This window comes from Salmo salar, chromosome ssa02, assembly GCF_905237065.1.
Source record: "Salmo salar chromosome ssa02, Ssal_v3.1, whole genome shotgun sequence".
NCBI lineage: Eukaryota > Metazoa > Chordata > Actinopteri > Salmoniformes > Salmonidae > Salmo > Salmo salar.
In genome coordinates, this window is record NC_059443.1 from 71,844,957 (window position 1) to 71,866,795 (window position 21,839).

General features: G+C 46.0%; 1 protein-coding gene across 1 annotated transcript in view; it reads left to right on the forward strand.

Moving 5' to 3' along the window:
- The window catches only part of LOC106592167 (polycystin-1), a 184,731-nt gene that overhangs the window by 138,156 nt on the left and 24,736 nt on the right, over positions 1 to 21,839 (forward strand). Inside the window, 13 exon segments of the mRNA XM_045709451.1 lie at positions 684 to 876; positions 4,268 to 4,438; positions 7,651 to 7,794; positions 8,100 to 8,310; positions 8,500 to 8,626; positions 11,014 to 11,136; positions 14,218 to 14,270; positions 14,821 to 15,038; positions 15,980 to 16,088; positions 19,061 to 19,176; positions 19,798 to 20,000; positions 20,178 to 20,372; positions 21,105 to 21,244. Coding sequence (XP_045565407.1) covers positions 684 to 876; positions 4,268 to 4,438; positions 7,651 to 7,794; positions 8,100 to 8,310; positions 8,500 to 8,626; positions 11,014 to 11,136; positions 14,218 to 14,270; positions 14,821 to 15,038; positions 15,980 to 16,088; positions 19,061 to 19,176; positions 19,798 to 20,000; positions 20,178 to 20,372; positions 21,105 to 21,244 — 2,003 coding nt within the window.

The following is a 21,839-nucleotide window of genomic DNA, read 5'->3' on the forward strand; positions in this document are numbered from 1 at the left end:
ACATCTGCTAACCATGTGTATGTGACCAATAACATCTGCTAACCATGTGTATGTGACCAATAACATCTGCTAACCATGTGTATGTGACCAATAACATCTGCTAACCATGTGTATGTGACCAATAACATCTGCTAAGCATGTGTATGTGACCAATAACATCTGCTAACCATGTGTATGTGACCAATAACTTCTGCTAACCATGTGTATGTGACTAATAACATCTGCTAAGCATGTGTATATGTGACCAATAACATCTGCTAAGCATGTGTATGTGACCAATAACATCTGCTAAGCATGTGTATGTGACCAATAACACCTGCTAACCATGTGTATGTGACCAATAACATCTGCTAACCATGTGTATGTGACCAATAACATCTGCTAAGCATGTGTATGTGACCAATAACATCTGCTAAGCATGTGTATATGTGACCAATAACATCTGCTAACCATGTGTATGTGACCAATAACATCTGCTAACCATGTGTATATGTGACCAATAACATCTGCTAACCATGTGTATGTGACCAATAAAATGTAATTTATTTTGACACACCAAGTAATACACATCTGGTCCAAGCCAACCGCCTGAGGAAACACACGGTAATGTTACGATGCCATACTGTGAAATCAGCTGACTTTCACACACACACATTTTCTCACACTCTCCTCTCGTCCTTTAGGAGCGGGGGGGTCCCAGCCTGGTGGTGTTGTTGACGTGTGTGGTGGGGTTGCTGTGTTACGCCGTGGCGGCGGCCATCTTACATAAACTTGACCAGCTGGACCTGAGGAGGGCGGGGACGGTGCCGCTCTGTGGACACGACGGAACATTCAAGTACGAGGTGCAGGTCAAGACCGGCTTCAGCCGTGGGGCAGGTGAGAAGGCAAAGGTTCCGGATTCAAATGGAAAGAAATTAGACTTTTAATCAATCAATCAAATTGTATTCACAAAGGGCAGAAACGTATCACATATCACACTAATACTCAAGTCATGCCCACAGATCTCATGTTGGGAGACAGACAGCAACCCCTCAGACAGCAACCCCTCAGTTTGCAACCCTCAGACAGCAACCCCCTCAGACAGCAACCCCTCAGTCTGGAACCCTCAGACAGCAACCCCTCAGACAGCAACCCCTCAGACAGCAACCCCTCAGACAGCAACCCCCTCAGACAGCAACCCCCTCAGACAGCAACCCCTCAGTCTGGAACCCTCAGACAGCAACCCCCTCAGACAGCAACCCCCTCAGACAGCAACCCCCTCAGACAGCAACCCCCTCAGTCTGCAACCCTCAGACAGCAACCCCCTCAGACAGCAACCCCCTCAGACAGCAACCCCCTCAGTCTGCAACCCCCTCAGTCTGCAACCCCCTCAGACAGCAACCCCCTCAGTCTGCAACCCCCTCAGACAGCAACCCCCTCAGACAGCAACCCCCTCAGTCTGCAACCCCCTTAGACAGCAACCCCCTCAGACAGCAACCCCCTCAGACAGCAAGCCACTCAGACAGCAACCCCCTCAGACAGCAACCCCCTCAGACAGCAACCTCCTCAGTCTGCAACCCTCAGACAGCAACCCCCTCAGACAGCAACCCCCTCAGACAGCAACCCCTCAGACAGCAACCCCCTCAGTCTGCAACCCCCTCAGACAGCAACCCCCTCAGTCTGCAACCCTCAGACAGCAACCCCTTCAGACTGCAACCCCCTCAGACAGCAACCCCCTCAGACAGCAACCCCCTCAGTCTGCAACCCCCTCAGACAGCAACCCCCTCAGACAGCAACCCCCTCAGACAGCAAGCCCCTCAGACAGCAACCCCCTCAGACAGCAACCCCCTCAGACAGCAACCCCCTCAGTCTGCAACCCTCAGACAGCAACCCCCTCAGACAGCAACCCCTTCAGACAACAACCCAGGCTCAAATCCCCAAAGATCAAGGAAACATAATGAAAGGTTTTCAAGACGACAGTACATACCCATTCATCACCTGTCTCCAAGACTACAGTACATACCCATCCATCACCTGTCTCCAAGACGACAGTACATACCCATTCATCACCTGTCTCCAAGACTACAGTACATACCCATCCATCACCTGTCTCCAAGACGACAGTACATACCCATTCATCACCTGTCTCCAAGACGACAGTACATACCCATTCATCACATGTCTCCAAGACTACAGTACATACCCATTCATCACCTGTCTCCAAGACTACAGTACATACCCATTCATCACCTGTCTCCAAGACTACAGTACATACCCATCCATCACCTGTCTCCAAGATGACAGTACATACCCATCCATCACCTGTCTCCAAGATGACAGTACATACCCATCCATCACCTGTCTCCAAGACTACAGTACATACCCATCCATCACCTGTCTCCAAGACGACAGTACATACCCATTCATCACCTGTCTCCAAGACGACAGTACATACCATCCATCACCTGTGTCTCAAGACGACAGTACATAACCATCCATCACCTGTCTCCAAGATGACAGTACATACCGATCCATCACCTGTCTCCAAGACTACAGTACATACCCATCCATCACCTGTCTCCAAGACCACAGTACATACCCATCCATCACCTGTCTCCAAGACTACAGTACATACCCATCCATCACCTGTCTCGAAGACGACAGTACATACCCATTCATCACCTGTCTCCAAGACTACAGTACATACCCATCCATCACCTGTCTCCAAGACAACAGTACATACCCATCCATCACCTGTCTCCAAGATGACAGTACATACCCATCCATCACCTGTTTCCAAGACGACAGTACATACCCATCCATCACCTGTCTCCAAGACGACAGTACAAACCCATCCATCACATGTCTCCAAGACGACAGTACATAACCATCCATCACCTGTCTCCAAGACGACAGTACATACCCATCCATCACCTGTCTCCAAGACTACAGTACATACCCATCCATCACGTCTCCAAGACGACAGTACATACCCATCCATCACCTGTCTCCAAGATGACAGTACATACCCATCCATCACCTGTCTCCAAGACTACAGTACATACCCATCCATCACCTGTCTCCAAGACTACAGTACAAACCCATCCATCACCTGTCTCCAAGACTACAGTACATACCCATCCATCACCTGTCTCCAAGACGACAGTACATACCCATCCATCACCTGTCTCCAAGACTACAGTACATACCCATCCATCACCTGTCTCCAAGACAACAGTACATACCCATCCATCACCTGTCTCCAAGACTACAGTACATACCCATCCATCACCTGTCTCGAAGACGACAGTACATACCCATTCATCACCTGTCTCCAAGACTACAGTACATACCCATCCATCACCTGTCTCCAAGACAACAGTACATACCCATCCATCACCTGTCTCCAAGATGACAGTACATACCCATCCATCACCTGTCTCCAAGACGACAGTACATACCCATTCATCACCTGTCTCCAAGACGACAGTACATACCCATCCATCACCTGTCTCCAAGACGACAGTACATACCCATCCATCACCTGTCTCCAAGACTACAGTACATACCCATCCATCACATGTCTCCAAGACGACAGTACATACCCATCCATCACCTGTCTCCAAGACAACAGTACATACCCATTCATCACCTGTCTCCAAGACGACAGTACATACCCATTCATCACCTGTCTCCAAGACTACAGTACATACCCATCCATCACCTGTCTCCAAGACTACAGTACATACCCATCCATCACCTGTCTCGAAGACGGCAGTACATACCCATCCATCACATGTCTCCAAGACGACAGTACATACCCATCCATCACCTGTCTCCAAGACTACAGTACATACCCATCCATCACCTGTCTCGAAGACGGCAGTACATACCCATCCATCACCTGTCTCCAAGACGACAGTACATACCCATCCATCACGTCTCCAAGACGACAGTACATACCCATCCATCACCTGTCTCCAAGACGGCAGTACATACCCATCCATCACCTGTCTCCAAGACTACAGTACATACCCATCCATCACGTCTCCAAGACGACAGTACATACCCATCCATCACCTGTCTCCAAGACGGCAGTACATACCCATCCATCACCTGTCTCGAAGACGGCAGTACATACCCATCCATCACCTGTCTCCAAGATGACAGTACATACCCATCCATCACCTGTCTCCAAGATGACAGTACATACCCATCCATCACCTGTCTCAAGACGTTTGTAGTTATTATATGATGTGTATATGTAACTCCTCCCCCTGTCTGCTAGGCACGTCAGCACATGTAGGCATCAGTGTGTACGGCTGTGAGGGGCGTAGCGGGCATCGCCACCTGGACAGCCCCGGGGCCTTCGCACGTAACGGACTGGACATCTTCCACATCGCCACGGAAACTAGCCTGGGCAGCGTCTGGAAGATCCGCGTCTGGCACGACAACAAGGGTAGGAGGACACACACACAACACACAAACACACTAACACATATGCAGGCACTTTGGATTTTTGAAAAGCATGTTACAAGTACAATGTAATATTATCATTGTTCATATCATTATTATTATTATCATTATTCATATTATTATTATTATCATTATTCATATTATTATTATTATTATTATTTTCATTTTTATCATTATTCATATTATTCATATTATCATTATTCATATTATTATTATTATCATTATTCATATTATTCATATTATCATTATTCATATTATTATTATTATCATCATTATTCATATTATTATTTTCATTATTATAATTATTCATATTATTATTATTATCATTATTCATATTCATATTATTATCATTATTCATATTATTATCATTATTCATATTATTATTATCATTATTCATATTATTATTATCGTTATTATCATTATTCATATTATTATTATCATTATTATCATTATTCGTAGTCATATTATTAATATCATTATTCATATTATTATTATCATTATTATCATTATTATTATTATCATTATTCATATTAATATTATTATCATTATTATCATTATTCATATTATTATCATTATTCATATTCATATTATTTTTATAATTGCAAAAAAAGTACTTTTTGGTCTACCAGCCACTCAGATGATTTTTATCCGCCCCCCCCATCAGCTAAAATTAAACCAGCACAACACAAAATAACAGATGAGCGTGCTCTGTAATGTTCCATAAAAGGTATAATGTATTACTAGTAAGAAGTAATGTGGTCAGTGATTAGTTGTGGACTGTTTTGTTCCGGAACCTATTTGGCCAGATCCAGTACCTCTCCTGGCATGAAACATAGTTACTTTTTGCAATGTAAAAATCATAATAGAAGCGATCAAAGTTCTTGCCTCGTTCATTTGTAAAAAAATAAATAAAATGTAGTGTGAAAAATTTGACTTACAGCTTGGGTCTGATATTCTAAGAGTTGATTCGGGTTGGATTCGAGTTGGCGTGACATTGTAACCTATGTTTGAGACCAATGCGTGGCCATGGCTGTGTGAGTAGCAAGCCTGTATCTCTCACAGAACTAGAATGAGATGAACTTTCTATGTTCTCTCTCCCTCTCTTTGTTCTGATAGACATGAGCCTGCAACTCCCGTCTCTCCTGCGTTGCACTTCATTTATTTAGTTACAGAATTACTGCTGTCTGTTCAGAAAGAAATGAAACCATTCAGAATGTCCTACTACACCACGAGAAGGCCTATCATTTAGCCACAGAGGATCAATAGCTTCTTTTAAAAACTGCCTGGCTGTGGATTGTAGCCCAATAACAAGACCTACAGTCAGGAATGTTCTGCAAATCTGTCAGTGAACGACAGCATGCAGACAAAACAGGCCTTTCACAATATTTCAAATACAAATCGCAGGAAAACACAGGTAGGAAAGCAAATGTCTCCTGCAGAAAACAGAAGACTCTAATCTGTCTGCTGTAGGCTGACAAAATATTTCATCAACTTCCAAATACTGTTTTACATAGTAAAGAGAGAGAGAGGCTTTTGGCACGAACACATCGGCCATCACCAGTGAGTGATCTGAGCATCATTAGGTGAGTCAGTGAAACTGGAAAGTATTTTTAGGACTATAATTTAGGACTATCATTTTTTTTAATTCTAGGTCTAGACTATTTATGGGTTCAAGTTTGTTTTTATTGACCTCAGTTTGTCAGTGTCAAAGTAGCCTGTCATTTCGCTCACTTGTGCAGTTTAAAAAAATATTATACCAAAGTCTCCAATCATGTAAAATGATGTAGAATTGCATGAATATAAAGGCCAAATTTTTCCGGGACCACATTTTTACGAACCCTAGGTTACTAAAATGTAGATGCCTCTACTCTACTGCTCTATGCCACTACGCAAAAGAGATGATATGTATTGAATGGTTTATTATAAACATTTTCAGGTACCTCAGAGCTCCCCAGGTCACCCCTCTTCCACTCACTTTTTGTTGCGGCACCTCCCGGTTTACAAATGAAGCATTGAATGTGGTATATTGTTTCATTACATTTTTTGTGACCTGAGTATTTTAACCAAAATATCACAGATGAGACAAAACATTTCACCTACCCCTTTAAGGGCGGGAGGTTACCGTGGTAATGCGACTAGAGTGACGTTTGTGCCTGTGAGATTGAGTCTGGCTAGTAGAAGCGTTGTGGTTACCGTGGTAACGCAACTAGAGTCTCGTTTGTGCCTGTGAGATTGAGTCTGGCTTGTAGAAGCGTTGTGGTTACCGTGGTAACACGACTAGAGTGACGTTTGTGCCTGTGAGATTGAGTCTGGTTTCTAGAAGCGTTGTGGTTACCGTGGTAACGCGACTAGAGTCACGTTTGTGCCTGTGAGGTTGAGTCTGGTTTCTAGAAGCATTGTGGTTACCATGGTAACGCGACTAGAGTCACATTTGTGCCTGTGAGATTGAGTCTGGCTAGTAGAAGCGTTGTGGTTACCGTGGTAATGCGACTAGAGTGACGTTTGTGCCTGTGAGATTGAGTCTGGCTAGTAGAAGCGTTGTGGTTACCGTGGTAACGCGACTAGAGTGATGTTTGTCCCTGTGAGATTGAGTCTGGCTAGTAGAGGCGTTGTGGTTACCGTGGTAACGCGACTAGAGTGACGTTTGTGCCTGTGAGATTGAGTCTGGCTAGTAGAGGCGTCGTCTTCCCTAGCAGTTGAAACTCAAACAGAAAAACAACCTAGCCTCTGAACAAAACCATGGAAATAGCCAGGAAACACAAGGACAAAGTCTCACTTCAGTAGACGTTAGTTTAAATTTAATTAGACCAACTTTTATGCCTGTTCGCAGCGCTTCTAAAAATGAATCTTTCACTCAGTTCTTCACGTGTGCACAGCCCCCAGCCAGGCAGTGTTGCAGCACGAGGTGGAATAGGCTATATGGGATTGGTAGTTCTTAGACTTGCGATTAACAAAACGACATAAATACTTTGAAAACAGCTAATGCAGCATTTATTTTACTGTAAATGTGATCATACTTGACTGTTTTTAATTCACAAATGTGAGTGAAATGCTGTGGAGCCCCGCCCTGGCAGGTGGTCATTTAGGCCCTGATAAATATTATTATTATTATTATACACTTACAGTAGATCTCTTTGTCAAACCGTAAGCAACCTAGTAAATGTGCCCTTTCTCTCCTCCCTCCTCTCCTCCCAGGTCTGTCTCCAGCATGGAAGCTCCAGTACGTCCTGGTGAAGGACCTACAGACAGGAAGCAGTTACTATTTCCTGGTAGAGGAGTGGCTGTCAGTGGACAACGAGAGGACAGATGGACGCGTGGAGATAGAGGTGGAGGCCTCAGGTAAGGACCCTAACCCCTAGCTCTAAGCCCCTATCCCTAGCCCCTACCCTCATAGTTTAGTAGTCAAACCCTTAGCCAAATGGTCTCCAACATGGTGCAGGAGTCTATCCACATCTCACCACCGCTGCCTCGAAAACTGGTCTAGGGCCAGTTTTGTCATATAGCCGTTAAGGATAACAGTTGGACTTTGAACAGGAGCACTGATCACAAATCAGTTGTCCGTTCATTAATACAAACTCACTACTTCCTCTTTTACTTCCTACTTCCTTTTTTTCTGCTTCCTGTGGGTGTGTCCTGACCTACAGAAGAGGCGGAGCTTCGTCGGTTGCCCCGCCTCCTGAACTGGGAGCTTCAGCGTGCCCTGTGTGAGAGTCACTTGTGGCTGTCGCTATGGGAACGGCCCGTCCGCAGTCCCTTTACCCGCCTCCAGAGGGCGACGTGCTGCGCCCTGCTGCTACAGCTCTGTCTGCTGGCTAACACCATGTGGTACAGCACCGTGGCCAATAGGAGCTACAGGTAGGGGGAGTGTGTGTGTTTTTGTGTGTGTCCGTGTGTGTGTGTGTGTGTGTGTGTGTGTGTGTCCATGTCTGTGTGTGTCCGTGTGTGTGTGTGTGTGTGTGTGTGTGTGTGTGTGTGTGTGTGTGTGTGTGTGTGTGTGTGTGTGTGTGTGTGTGTTCCAGTACTGACTGTGTTGTCCTACTGTAGCTCTGTAGCAGTGTCCAGGCTGGTGGTGGTGGATGTGGAGACTGTGGCTGTGGGAGTGGTCAGCTGTCTGGTGATTTACCCCCTCTACCTGCTGGTCTTCACTCTCTTCAGGATGAGTCGTAGCAAGGTGACACACACACACACACACACACACACACACACACACACACACACACACACACACACACATGTACCTTTAGAACACACACTTTTAGAACACACCTTTAGAACACACACACCTTTAGAACACACAAACCTTTAGAACACACACACCTTTAGAACAAACATACCTTTAGAACACACACACCTTTAGAACACATACCTTTAGAACACACACCTTTAGAACACACACCTTTAGAACACACACACACACACCTTTAGAACACACACACCTTTAGAACACACACACCTAGAACAAACACACCTTTAGAACACACACACCTAGAACAAACACACCTTTAGAACACACACACTTAGAACACACACGCTTAGAACACACACCTTTAGAACACACACCTTTAGAACACACACCTTTAGAACACACACACCTTTAGAACACACACACTTAGAACACACACCTTTAGAACAAATACACCTTTAGAACACACACACACACACCTTTAGAACACACACACCTAGAACAAACACACCTTTAGAACACACAGACACCTTTAGAACACACACACCTTTAGAACATACATCTTTAGAACACACACACACACACACCTTTAGAACACACACCTTTAGAACACACACACCTTTAGAACACACACCTTTAGAACACACACCTTTAGAACACACACACCTTTAGAACACACACACCTAGAACAAACACACCTTTAGAACACACACACTTAGAACACACACGCTTAGAACACACACCTTTAGAACACACACCTTTAGAACACACACACCTAGAACAAACACACCTTTAGAACACACACCTTTAGAACACACACCTTTAGAACACACACCTTTAGAACACACACACACACTTTTAGAACACACACCTTTAGAACACACACCTTTAGAACACACACACACACTTTTAGAACACACACCTTTAGAACACACACCTTTAGAACACACACCTTTAGAACACACACCTTTAGAACACACACACCTTTAGAACACACACACTTAGAACACACACCTTTAGAACAAATACACCTTTAGAACACACACACACCTTTAGAACACACACACCTAGAACAAACACACCTTTAGAACACACAGACACCTTTAGAACACACACACCTTTAGAACATACATCTTTAGAACACACACACACACACACACCTTTAGAACACACACCTTTAGAACACACACACCTTTAGAACACACACACCTAGAACAAACACACCTTTAGAACACACACACTTAGAACACACACGCTTAGAACACACACCTTTAGAACACACACCTTTAGAACACACACACCTAGAACAAACACACCTTTAGAACATACACACCTTTAGAACACACACACACACTTTTAGAACACACACCTTTAGAACACACACCTTTAGAACACACACCTTTAGAACACACACCTTTAGAACACACACACACACTTTTAGAACACACACCTTTAGAACACACACCTTTAGAACACACACCTTTAGAACACACACACACACCTTTAGAACACACATCTTTAGAACACACACCTTTAGAACACACACCTTTAGAACACACACCTTTAGAACACACACACACACTTTTAGAACACACACCTTTAGAACACACACCTTTAGAACACACACCTTTAGAACAAACACACCTTTAGAACACACACACACACTTTTAGAACACACACCTTTAGAACACACACCTTTAGAACACACACCTTTAGAACACACACACACACTTTTAGAACACACACCTTTAGAACACACACCTTTAGAACACACACACACACTTTTAGAACACACACCTTTAGAACACACACCTTTAGAACACACACACACACCTTTAGAACACACATCTTTAGAACACACACCTTTAGAACACACACCTTTAGAACACACACCTTTAGAACACACACACACACTTTTAGAACACACACCTTTAGAACACACACCTTTAGAACACACACCTTTAGAACACACACCTTTAGAACAAACACACCTTTAGAACACACACCTTTAGAACACACACCTTTAGAACACACACCTTTAGAACACACACTTTTAGAACACACACCTTTAGAACACACACCTTTAGAACACACACCTTTAGAACACACACCTTTAGAACACACACCTTTAGAACAAACACACCTTTAGAACACACACCTTTAGAACAAACACACCTTTAGAACACACACCTTTAGAACAAACACACCTTTAGAACACACACCTTTAGAACAAACACACCTTTAGAACACACACCTTTAGAACAAACACACCTTTAGAACACACAATCCCTGAATCCTTCATAAAGACTGTGTGTGTGTTTTGCATCCCGCCGTGTGCGTCCCTGTGTGTGTGTGTGTGTGTGTGTGTGTATAAGTGTGTGTCAGTAGAACAGGTGCCGTCCTCCCAGGTGGACCAGGAGTCAGTGGAGATAGATGACTTCCTGGATAACTCCATGGCAGGAAGCTCCTTCCTCATCTTCAACGGTGTCCCTGGAGAGGTGTGTACGTGGTGTGTGTGTGAGAGAGGTGTGTACGTGGTGTGTGTGTGAGAGAGGTGTGTACGTGGTGTGTGTGTGTGAGAGAGGTGTGTACGTGGTGTGTGTGTGTGAGAGAGGTGTGTACGTGGTGTGTGTGTGAGAGAGAGGTGTGTACGTGGTGTGTGTGTGTGTGTGTGTGTGTGTGTGTGTGTGTGTGTGTGTGTGTGTGTGTGTGTGTGTGTGTGTGTGTGTGTGTGTGTGTGTGTGTGTGTGTGTGTGTGAGAGAGAGATAACTTAATAAAAAGTAGTGCACCGGCCTGATATAACAGGAAACAGGGTCAGTTGAGATGGAAGCTTTTCTGAAATGTAGACAGACAGATGTGTGTCTAGTCTAGGTCTGGTTGTCTAGGTCTGGTTGTCTAGGTCTGGTTGTCTAGGTCTGGTTGTCTAGGTCTGGTTGTCTAGGTCTGGTTGTCTAGGTCTGGTTGTCTGGTTGTCTAGGTCTGGTTGTCTAGGTCTGGTTGTCTAGGTCTGGTTGTCTAGGTCTGGTTGTCTAGGTCTGGTTGTCTGGTTGTCTAGGTCTGGTTGTCTATGTCTGGTTGTCTAGGTCTGGTTGTCTGGTTGTCTAGGTCTGGTTGTCTATGTCTGGTTGTCTAGGTCTGGTTGTCTAGGTCTGGTTGTCTAGGTCTGGTTGTCTGGTTGTCTAGGTCTGGTTGTCTAGGTCTGGTTGTCTAGGTCTGGTTGTCTAGGTCTGGTTGTCTATGTCTGGTTGTCTAGGTCTGGTTGTCTAGGTCTGGTTGTCTAGGTCTGGTTGTCTGGTTGTCTAGGTCTGGTTGTCTAGGTCTGGTTGTCTAGGTCTGGTTGTCTGGTTGTCTAGGTCTGGTTGTCTAGGTCTGGTTGTCTAGGTCTGGTTGTCTGGTTGTCTAGGTCTGGTTGTCTAGGTCTGGTTGTCTAGGTCTGGTTGTCTAGGTCTGGTTGTCTAGGTCTGGTTATCTAGGTCTGGTTGTCAAGGTCTGGTTGTCTAGGTCTGGTTGTCTAGGTCTGGTTGTCTAGGTCTCGTTGTCTAGCTCTGGTTGTCTAGGTCTGGTTGTCTGGTTGTCTAGGTCTGGTTGTCTGGTTGTCTAGGTCTGGTTGTCTAGGTCTGGTTGTCTAGGTCTGGTTGTCTGGTTGTCTAGGTCTGGTTGTCTAGGTCTGGTTGTCTAGGTCTGGTTGTCTCGTTGTCTAGGTCTGGTTGTCTAGGTCTGGTTGTCTGGTTGTCTAGGTCTGGTTGTCTAGGTCTGGTTGTCTAGGTCTGGTTGTCTAGGTCTGGTTGTCTGGTTGTCTAGGTCTGGTTGTCTAGGTCTGGTTGTCTAGGTCTGGTTGTCTGGTTGTCTAGGTCTGGTTGTCTGGTTGTCTAGGTCTGGTTGTCTAGGTCTGGTTGTCTGGTTGTCTAGGTCTGGTTGTCTAGGTCTGGTTGTCTAGGTCTGGTTGTCTAGGTCTGGTTGTCAAGGTCTGGTTGTCTAGGTCTGGTTGTCTAGGTCTGGTTGTCTAGGTCTGGTTGTCTGGTTGTCTAGGTCTGGTTGTCTAGGTCTGGTTGTCTAGGTCTGGTTGTCTAGGTCTGGTTGTCTGGTTGTCTAGGTCTGGTTGTCTAGGTCTGGTTGTCTAGGTCTGGTTGTCTGGTTGTCTAGGTCTGGTTGTCTAGGTCTGGTTGTCTGGTTGTCTAGGTCTGGTTGTCTAGGTCTGGTTGTCTGGTTGTCTAGGTCTGGTTGTCTAGGTCTGGTTGTCTAGGTCTGGTTGTCTAGGTCTGGTTGTCTGGTTGTCTAGGTCTGGTTGTCTAGGTCTGGTTGTCTAGGTCTGGTTGTCTGGTTGTCTAGGTCTGGTTGTCTAGGTCTGGTTGTCTAGGTCTGGTTGTCTAGGTCTGGTTGTCTAGGTCTGGTTGTCTAGGTCTGGTTGTCTGGTTGTCTAGGTCTGGTTGTTTAGGTCTGGTTGTCTGGTTGTCTAGGTCTGGTTGTCTAGGTCTGGTTGTCTAGGTCTGGTTGTCTGGTTGTCTAGGTCTGGTTGTCTAGGTCTGGTTGTCTAGGTCTGGTTGTCTAGGTCTGGTTGTCTGGTTGTCTAGGTCTGGTTGTCTAGGTCTGGTTGTCTAGGTCTGGTTGTCTAGGTCTGGTTGTCTAGGTCTGGTTGTCTAGGTCTGGTTGTCTGGTTGTCTAGGTCTGGTTGTCTAGGTCTGGTTGTCTAGGTCTGGTTGTCTAGGTCTGGTTGTCTGGTTGTCTAGGTCTGGTTGTCTAGGTCTGGTTGTCTAGGTCTGGTTGTCTAGGTCTAGTTGTCTAGCTCTGGTTGTCTAGGTCTCGTTGTTTAGGTCTAGTTGTCTAGGTCTAGTTGTCTAGCTCTGGTTGTCTAGGTCTCGTTGTTTAGGTCTGGTTGTCTAGGTCTGGTTGTCTAGGTCTGGTTGTCTGGTTGTCTAGGTCTGGTTGTCTGGTCTGGTTGTCTAGGTCTGGTTGTCTGGTTGTCTAGTTCTGGTTGTCTAGGTCTGGTTGTCTAGGTCTGGTTGTCTAGGTCTGGTTGTCTAGGTCTGGTTGTCTAGGTCTGGTTGTCTGGTTGTCTAGGTCTGGTTGTCTAGGTCTGGTTGTCTAGGTCTGGTTGTCTAGGTCTGGTTGTCTAGGTCTGGTTGTCTAGGTCTGGTTGTCTGGTTGTCTAGGTCTGGTTGTCTAGGTCTGGTTGTCTAGGTCTGGTTGTCTAGGTCTGGTTGTCTAGGTCTGGTTGTCTAGGTCTGGTTGTCTGGTTGTCTAGGTCTGGTTGTCTAGGTCTGGTTGTCTAGGTCTGGTTGTCTAGGTCTGGTTGTCTGGTTGTCTAGGTCTGGTTGTCTAGGTCTGGTTGTCTAGGTCTGGTTGTCTAGGTGATGTTAGCAGAAACAGTAGAGGGAGATGATTGATGGATGACTGTTTGATAGAAGGGAGGATCTACAGTTCATTGGGGGCTATAGAGAGGTGAGACAACAGCACAAGTACTATTTCTACAGGGTCTAAATTCTGATATTCATCTTATCGTCTGTCTCCTTACTTGATCTAATTTGAAAGTATTACTTTATCTTTATCTCTGTCACCCCCCCGCTCTCTCTCTCTCCAGACCTATTCAGAAGAGACCAACGTGGACCTCCCCCCCACGCCCTCCACCAAGAGGTGAGCTCTCCCGTTGCTACGAGGACGGCTGAGTGATTGACAGTTCTCATTAGGCCCATTATGTTTTGAGAGAGAGAGACAGAGAGAGAGATAATTAGTCAGTAAAATGAGGGTGTGAGGGGAATGAGAAACAGAGGAGAGTTGTTGTTCTGATATAATCTCTCTGTGTCTCATTAAATCCCTGTAGAGTTCCAACACACCGTAAAGTGTGTGTGGGCATCTGTAATTAGTCCGTGTGTGTGTGTGTGTGTGTGTGTGTGTGTGTGTGTGTGTGTGTGTGTGTGTGTGTGTGTGTGTGTGTGTGTGTGTGTGTGTGTGTGTGTGTGTGTGTGTGTGTGTAGGTAAATCATCAACCCTCTCTCCTCTTGTGTTCCATTGTACTAATGTGGAAGTTGTGACCGACTCTTTAAAATGCACTTTAAATAAACACTGACCTGACTCGACCCCTCTTCCCTCCTCTATCTCCCTCCTTTCCTCCCTCTCTCCTCCCCCTCACTCCCCCTCTCTCTTCCTTCTCTCCCCCCTCTCCTCCCACTCTCTCCCCCTCAAGTGTCCAGAGTTGGGGTGTGGTCCAGGAAGAGGATGACGATGAGGAGAGTGATTGGCCAGAGTTGTTAAGTGACATGTCTGAGGTGGGAGGGGCGGGCCTGGGGGCGGGGCTACCCAAGTTGAAGAGAGGTCAAGGGTCAAGACACCTGGGGGTGGACATGACCCTTCACCCCGACGATGACAACTTCACACACCGCAACAAGTACTTCACATCCTCAGGTAATCCACACACACACACACACACACACACACACACACAGACACACAGACAGACAGACAGACAGACACAACAACAGTAAGCGGCGCAGGTCCTAATCCAGGCACTTGTCATCTCCCGTCTGGATTATTGCAACTCGCTGTTGGCTGGGCTCCCTGCCTGTGCCATTAAACCCCTACAACTCATCCAGAACGCTGCAGCCCGTCTGGTGTTCAACCTTCCCAAGTTCTCTCACGTCACCCCGCTCCTCCGCTCTCTCCACTGGCTTCCAGTCGAAGCTCGCATCCGCTACAAGACCATGGTGATTGCCTACGGAGCTGTGAGGGGAACGGCACCTCCGTACCTTCAGGCTCTGATCAGGCCCTACACCCAAACAAGGGCACTCCGTTCATCCACCTCTGGCCTGCTCGCCTCCCTACCTCTGAGGAAGCACAGTTCCCGCTCAGCCCAGTCAAAACTGTTCGCTGCTCTGGCACCCCAATGGTGGAACAAGCTCCCTCACGACGCCAGGACAGCGGAGTCAATCACCACCTTCCGGAGACACCTGAAACCCCACCTCTTTAAGGAATACCTGGGATAGGATAAAGTAATCCTTCTAACCCCCCCCTTAAAAGATTTAGATGCACTATTGTAAAGTGGTTGTTCCACTGGATATTATAAGGTGAATCCACCAATTTGTAAGTCGCTCTGGATAAGAGCGTCTGCTAAATGACTTAAATGTAAATGTTAAAATGTACTTAGCACTGCAGTATATAGTTTCAGTATCATGAATATTATCGTGTTGTAATGATGATTAAAACATGGAAGAGAACTGTGTGTTGATGTAGAAACAGAACAGCCATGAAGCACACATTTACTCTGCCTCAACACCGCCTTGACATCTATTCAGATGTGTGAATCGAACCGTCTCTCTTTCTGTCACACACACACCTGTCCCCTCCAGATGAGGACCTGATTAAGCGGATCCTGGCGGACGGCCAGCTGCAGGTGTCTCATCTCTGTGACCCCCAACACTTCTTCTCCCAGACAGCAGACAGCGAGATGGCCGACCTGTGAGTCACCTCTAAACTCTGACCTCTAACCTCACCCTTAACCCTGTCACCTTCTACTTGCTTCCTCTTGTCTGTTCTAAACTTACCTCTGACCTCTCACTGACCTACTTCTCCTTCTGTCATTTTACATTTGAGTCATTCAGCAGACACTCTGATATAGAGATTTACTGTTAGTGAGTCATTTAGCAGACGCTCTGATCCAGAGAGACTTACAGTAGGGAGTCATTTAGCAGACGCTCTGATCCAGAGAGACTTACAGTAGGGAGTCATTTAGCAGACGCTCTGATCCAGAACCACTTACAGTTAGTGAGTCATTTAGCAGACACTCTGATCCAGAGAGACTTACAGTTAGTGAGTCATTTAGCAGACGCTCTGATCCAGAACCACTTACAGTTAGTGAGTCATTTAGCAGACGCTCTGATCCAGAACCACTTACAGTTAGTGAGTCATTTAGCAGACACTCTGATCCAGAGAGACTTACAGTTAGTGAGTCATTTAGCAGACGCTCTGATCCAGAGAGACTTACAGTTAGTGAGTCATTTAGCAGACGCTCTGATCCAGAGAGACTTACAGTTAGTGAGTCATTTAGCAGACGCTCTGATCCAGAGTCACTTACAGTTAGTGAGTCATTTAGCAGACGCTATGATCCAGAGAGACTTACAGTTAGTGAGTCATTTAGCAGACGCTATGATCCAGAGAGACTTACAGTTAGTGAGTCATTTAGCAGACGCTCTGATCCAGAGAGACTTACTGTTAGTGAGTCATTTAGCAGACGCTCTGATCCAGAGAGACTTACAGTTAGTGAGTCATTTAGCAGACGCTCTGATCCAGAGAGACTTACTGTTAGTGAGTCATTTAGCAGACGCTCTGATCCAGAGAGACTTACAGTTAGTGAGTCATTTAGCAGACTCTCTGATCCAGAGAGACTTACTGTTAGTGCATTCACCTCAAGATAGCTAGGTGAGACAATCACATATCACAGGCATAGTAAGTACAGTCGTGGCCAAAAGTTTTGAGAATGACACAAATATACATTTTCACAAAGTTTGCTGCTTCAGTGTCTTTAGATATTTTTGTCAGAGGTTACTATGGAATACTGAAGTATAATTACAAGCCTTTCATATTAAGTGTCAAAGGCTTTTATTGACAATTACATGAAGTTGATGCAAAGAGTCAATATTTGCAGTGTTAACCCTTCTTTTTCAAGACCTCTGCAATCCGCCCTGGCATGCCGTCAATTAACTTCTGGGCCACATCCTGACTGATGGCAGCCCATTCTTGCATAATCAATGCTTGGAGTTTGTCAGAATTTGTGGGTTTGTGTTTGTCCACCCGCCTCTTGAGGATTGACCACAAATTCAATGGGATTAAGATCTGGGGAGTTTCCTGGCCATGGACCCAAAATATTGATGTTTTGTTCCCCGAGCCACTTAGTTATCACTTTTGCCTTATGGCAAGGTGCTCCATCATGCTGGAAAAGGCATTGTTCGTCACCAAACTGTTCCTGGATGGTTGGGAGAAGTTGCTCTCGGAGGATGTTTTGGTACCATTCTTTATTCATGGCTGTGTTCTTAGGCAAAATTGTGAGTGAGCCCACTACCTTGGCTGAGAAGCAACCCCACACATGAATGGTCTCTGGATGCTTTACTGTTGGCATGACACAGGACTGATGGTAGCGCTCACCTTGTCTTCTCCGGACAAGCTTTTTTCCCCAGATGCCCCAAACAATCGGAAAGGGGATTCATCAGAGAAAATGACTTTACCCCAGTCCTCAGCAGTCTAATCCCTGTACCTTTTGCAGAATATCAGTCTGTCCCTGATGATTTTCCTGGAGAGAAGTGGCTTCTTTGCTGCCCTTCTTGACACCAGGCCATCCTCCAAAAGTCTTTGCCTCACTGTGCGTGCAGATGCACTCACACCTGCCTGCTGCCATTCCTGAGCAAGCTCTGTACTGGTGGTGCCCCGATCCCGCAGCTGAATCAACTTCAGGAGATGGTCCTGGCGCTTGCTGGACTTTCCTGGGCGCCCTGAAGCCTTCTTCACAACAATTGAACGGCCCTCCTTGAAGTTCTTGATGATCCGATAAATGGTTGATTTAGGTGCAATCTTACTGGCAGCAATATCCTTGCCTGTGAAGCCCTTTTTGTGCAAAGCAATGATGACGGCACGTGTTTCCTTGCAGTTAACCATGATTGACAGAGGAAGAACAATGATTCCAAGCACCACCCTCCTTTTGAAGCTTCCAGTCTGTTATTCGAACTCAATCAGCATGACAGAGTGATCTCCAGCCTTGTCCTCGTCAACACTCACACCTGTTTTAACGAGAGAATCACTGACATGATGTCAGCTGGTCCTTTTGTGGCAAGGCTGAAATGCAGTGGAAATGTTTTTTGGGGATTCAGTACATTTGCATGGCAAAGAGGGACATTGCAGTACAATTGCAATTCATCTGATCAATGTTCATAACATTCTAGATATATGCAAATTGCCATCATACAAACTGAGGCAGCAGACTGTGAAAATTAATATTTGTGTCATTCTCAAAACTTTTGGCCACGACTGTACATGTTTCTTCAATAAAGCAGCCATCAGCAGTCTGGTTTTGTCTCCGTCCTCTTCACTCCTCTCCCTCATCTTCACTCCTCTCCCTACTCTTCACTCCTCTCCCTCCTCTTCACTCCTCTTCACTCTTCTCCCTCCTCTTCCTCCTCTTCATTCCTCTTCACTCTTCTGGAAGTAATAGAATCTAGGTGTTGACACTTAGATCTGGGAAGATCACATGACACCTACTTCTAAAGATATGCAGCCTTTTTCCTGATGTTTGGTGTTTAATCTTATTGTCTGTCTGTCTGTCTGTCTGTCTGTCTGTCTGTCTGTCTGTCTGTCTGTCTGTCTGTCTGTCTGTCTGTCTGTCTGTGTCTGTGTCTGTGTCTGTGTGTGTGTGTGTGTGTGTGTGTGTGTGTGTGTGTCAGGTCCAGTATCTTTGGTGATAAGACAGAGGTGGTCCTCCTCCAGAAGCTGAATGAACCGCTGTCCCTCGGAGCTGTCAAGAGGGAGCCCCCTAAAACAGCCTTCACCTCACGCACAGGTGGGTGTGTTAACTCAACCCCCTTTCTCGCTCCATCTCTCTCTCTCTCCATCTCTCTTCCTCTCTCTCTCTTTCTTTCTCCATTTGTCTTTCTACCTCTCCCTCCCTCTCTCTTTTTCTACCCGTCTCTCCCTCAATTTCTCTTTCTAACCCTCTACTCTCTCTGTCTCTCTTTCTACCTCTCCCTCCATCTCTCTTTCTACCCCCCACTCTCTCTCGCTCTCTCTGTCTCTCTTTCTACCTCTCCCTCCATCTCTCTTTCTACCCCCCACTCTCTCTCGCTCTCTCTGTCTCTCTTTCTACCTCTCCCTCCATCTCTCTTTCTACCCCCACTCTCTCGCTCTCTCTGTCTCTCTTTCTACCTCTCCCTCCATCTCTCTTTCTACCCCCCACTCTCTCGCTCTCTCTGTCTCTCTTTCTACCTCTCCCTCCATCTCTCTTTCTACCCCCCACTCTCTCTCGCTCTCTCTGTCTCTCTTTCTACCTCTCCCTCCATCTCTCTTTCTACCCCGCACTCTCTCTCTCTCTTTCTACCTCTCCCTCCATCTCTCTTTCTACCCCCCACTCACTCTCTCTCTCTCTCTCTCTCTCTCTCTCTCTCTGTCATCATCTCCATCCCAGTTGTAACAGACGTGTGTAGTCCGAGGCGTTTCCCTCCCTGGTGTGGGCAGGCTGCTCTATGGGGCAGCTGGGCGGGGCTTGTCCTAGCCAATGGGCTGTCAGTGTGGGCAGGAAGAGGCTTCAGTGATGCCGTGGCTCTGATGTGGCTCATATCCTGTATCGGTAGCTTCCTGTCCTCCTGCTTGCTGCTGGAGCCAATCAAGGTAGGACGACACACACACAGTGCTCATAAATGATTTACCAGAAGACTTATTCTATGCCCTGTGGGTAGTGTATAAGTGTGTGTGTGTGTGTGTGTGTGTGTGTGTACACTCTAGCTGTTACTAGAAGGCCTGTACTATGCCCTGTGGGTAGTGTATAAGTGTGTGTGTACACTCTAGGTGTTACTAGAAGGCCTGTACTATGCCCTGTGGGTGAAGAGGCTCCGTCCAGAGGACCAGGATGTCCTGGTGGAGTGTCCTCGTGTTGACAGAGTTGTCCAGCGCGTCCCCAGAGTCAGACCACCCCAAGGCTTCGCTCTGTCCCAGGCCAGGCAGCAGGCCCGCAAGGTCCACATGCTGCACAACATGCTCAAGGTAAGAGACGGAGGGAGAGTGAAAGAGAGACACACAGCATACTCAACTATGTCGTTAACAGAACTTCCTGGTGTACAATACTGTTGGTGTTAGTTGTGTATCTGTGTTAATAATATCATTGTTCCTCAACCAATGGTTTCCTTTGTTCTAGTTAGAGTTGTGTATCTCTAACTGGAGCAGGTGTTCTTAGTGGACAAAACATTAAGAACAGACTGACCAGGTGAATCCAGGTGAAAGCTATGATCCCTTATTGATGTCACTTGTTTAATCCACTTCAATCAGTGTAGATGAAGGGAAGGAGACAGGTTATAGAAGGATTTTTAGCCTTGAGACAATTGAAACATGGATTATGTATTTGTGCCAATCAGAGGGTGAATGGGCCAGACAAAATATTTTAAACGTGGTATGGTAGTAGGTGCCAGGCGCACCGGTTTGAGTGGGTCAAGAACTGCAACGCTGCTGGGTTTTTCACACTCAACCGTTTCCCTTGTGTATCAAGAATGGTCGACCACCCAAAGGACATCCAGCCAACTTGACACAACTGTGGGAAGCATTGGAGTCAACATGGGCCAGCATCCCTGTGGAACGCTTTCAACACCTTGTAGAGTCCATACCCCGACGAATTGAAGCTGTTCTCAGGGCAAAAGGGGGTGCAAGTCAATATTAGGAAGGTGTTCCTAATGTTTTGTCCACACAGTGTGTATCTAACTAGACTATCTTTGTTGTGAACAGAACTTCCTGGTCTACATGCTCTTCCTGTTGGTGGTGTTGCTGCTCAACTACTCTGACACGACCAAGGACACACACAGCCTGCGACTCCGTACACAGCTACAACTCACACTACACACACCGGACCAGGCCAACATCAGCAGGTAAACACACATTATACACACACACACACCAGACCAGGCCAACATCAGCAGGTAAACACACATTATACACACACACACACACCGGACCAGGCCAACATCAGCAGGTAAACACACATTACACACACACACACACCGGACCAGGCCAACATCAGCAGGTAAACACACATTATACACACACACACACACGTACACACGTTTGCAAAGGAAATATAGTTTGTGTGTGTGTGTGTGTGTGTGTGTGTGTGTGTGTGTGTGTGTGTGTGTGTGTGTGTGTGTGTGTGTGTGTGTGTGTGTGTGTGTACTCATGTTCCCTCTGTCTGCTCAGCGCTGTTTGAGCTCCCTACATTAAACTATTCACACACGTCCATATGAAACTGGACTCCATTCGTTAACTATTCACACACGTCCATATGAAACTGGTCTCCATTCGTTAACTATTCACACACACGTCCATATGAAACTGGACTCCATTCGTTAACTATTCACACACACGTCTATATGAAACTGGACTCCATTCGTTAACTATTCACACATGTTCATATGAAACTGGACTCCATTTGTTAACTATTCACACACGTCTATATGAAACTGGACT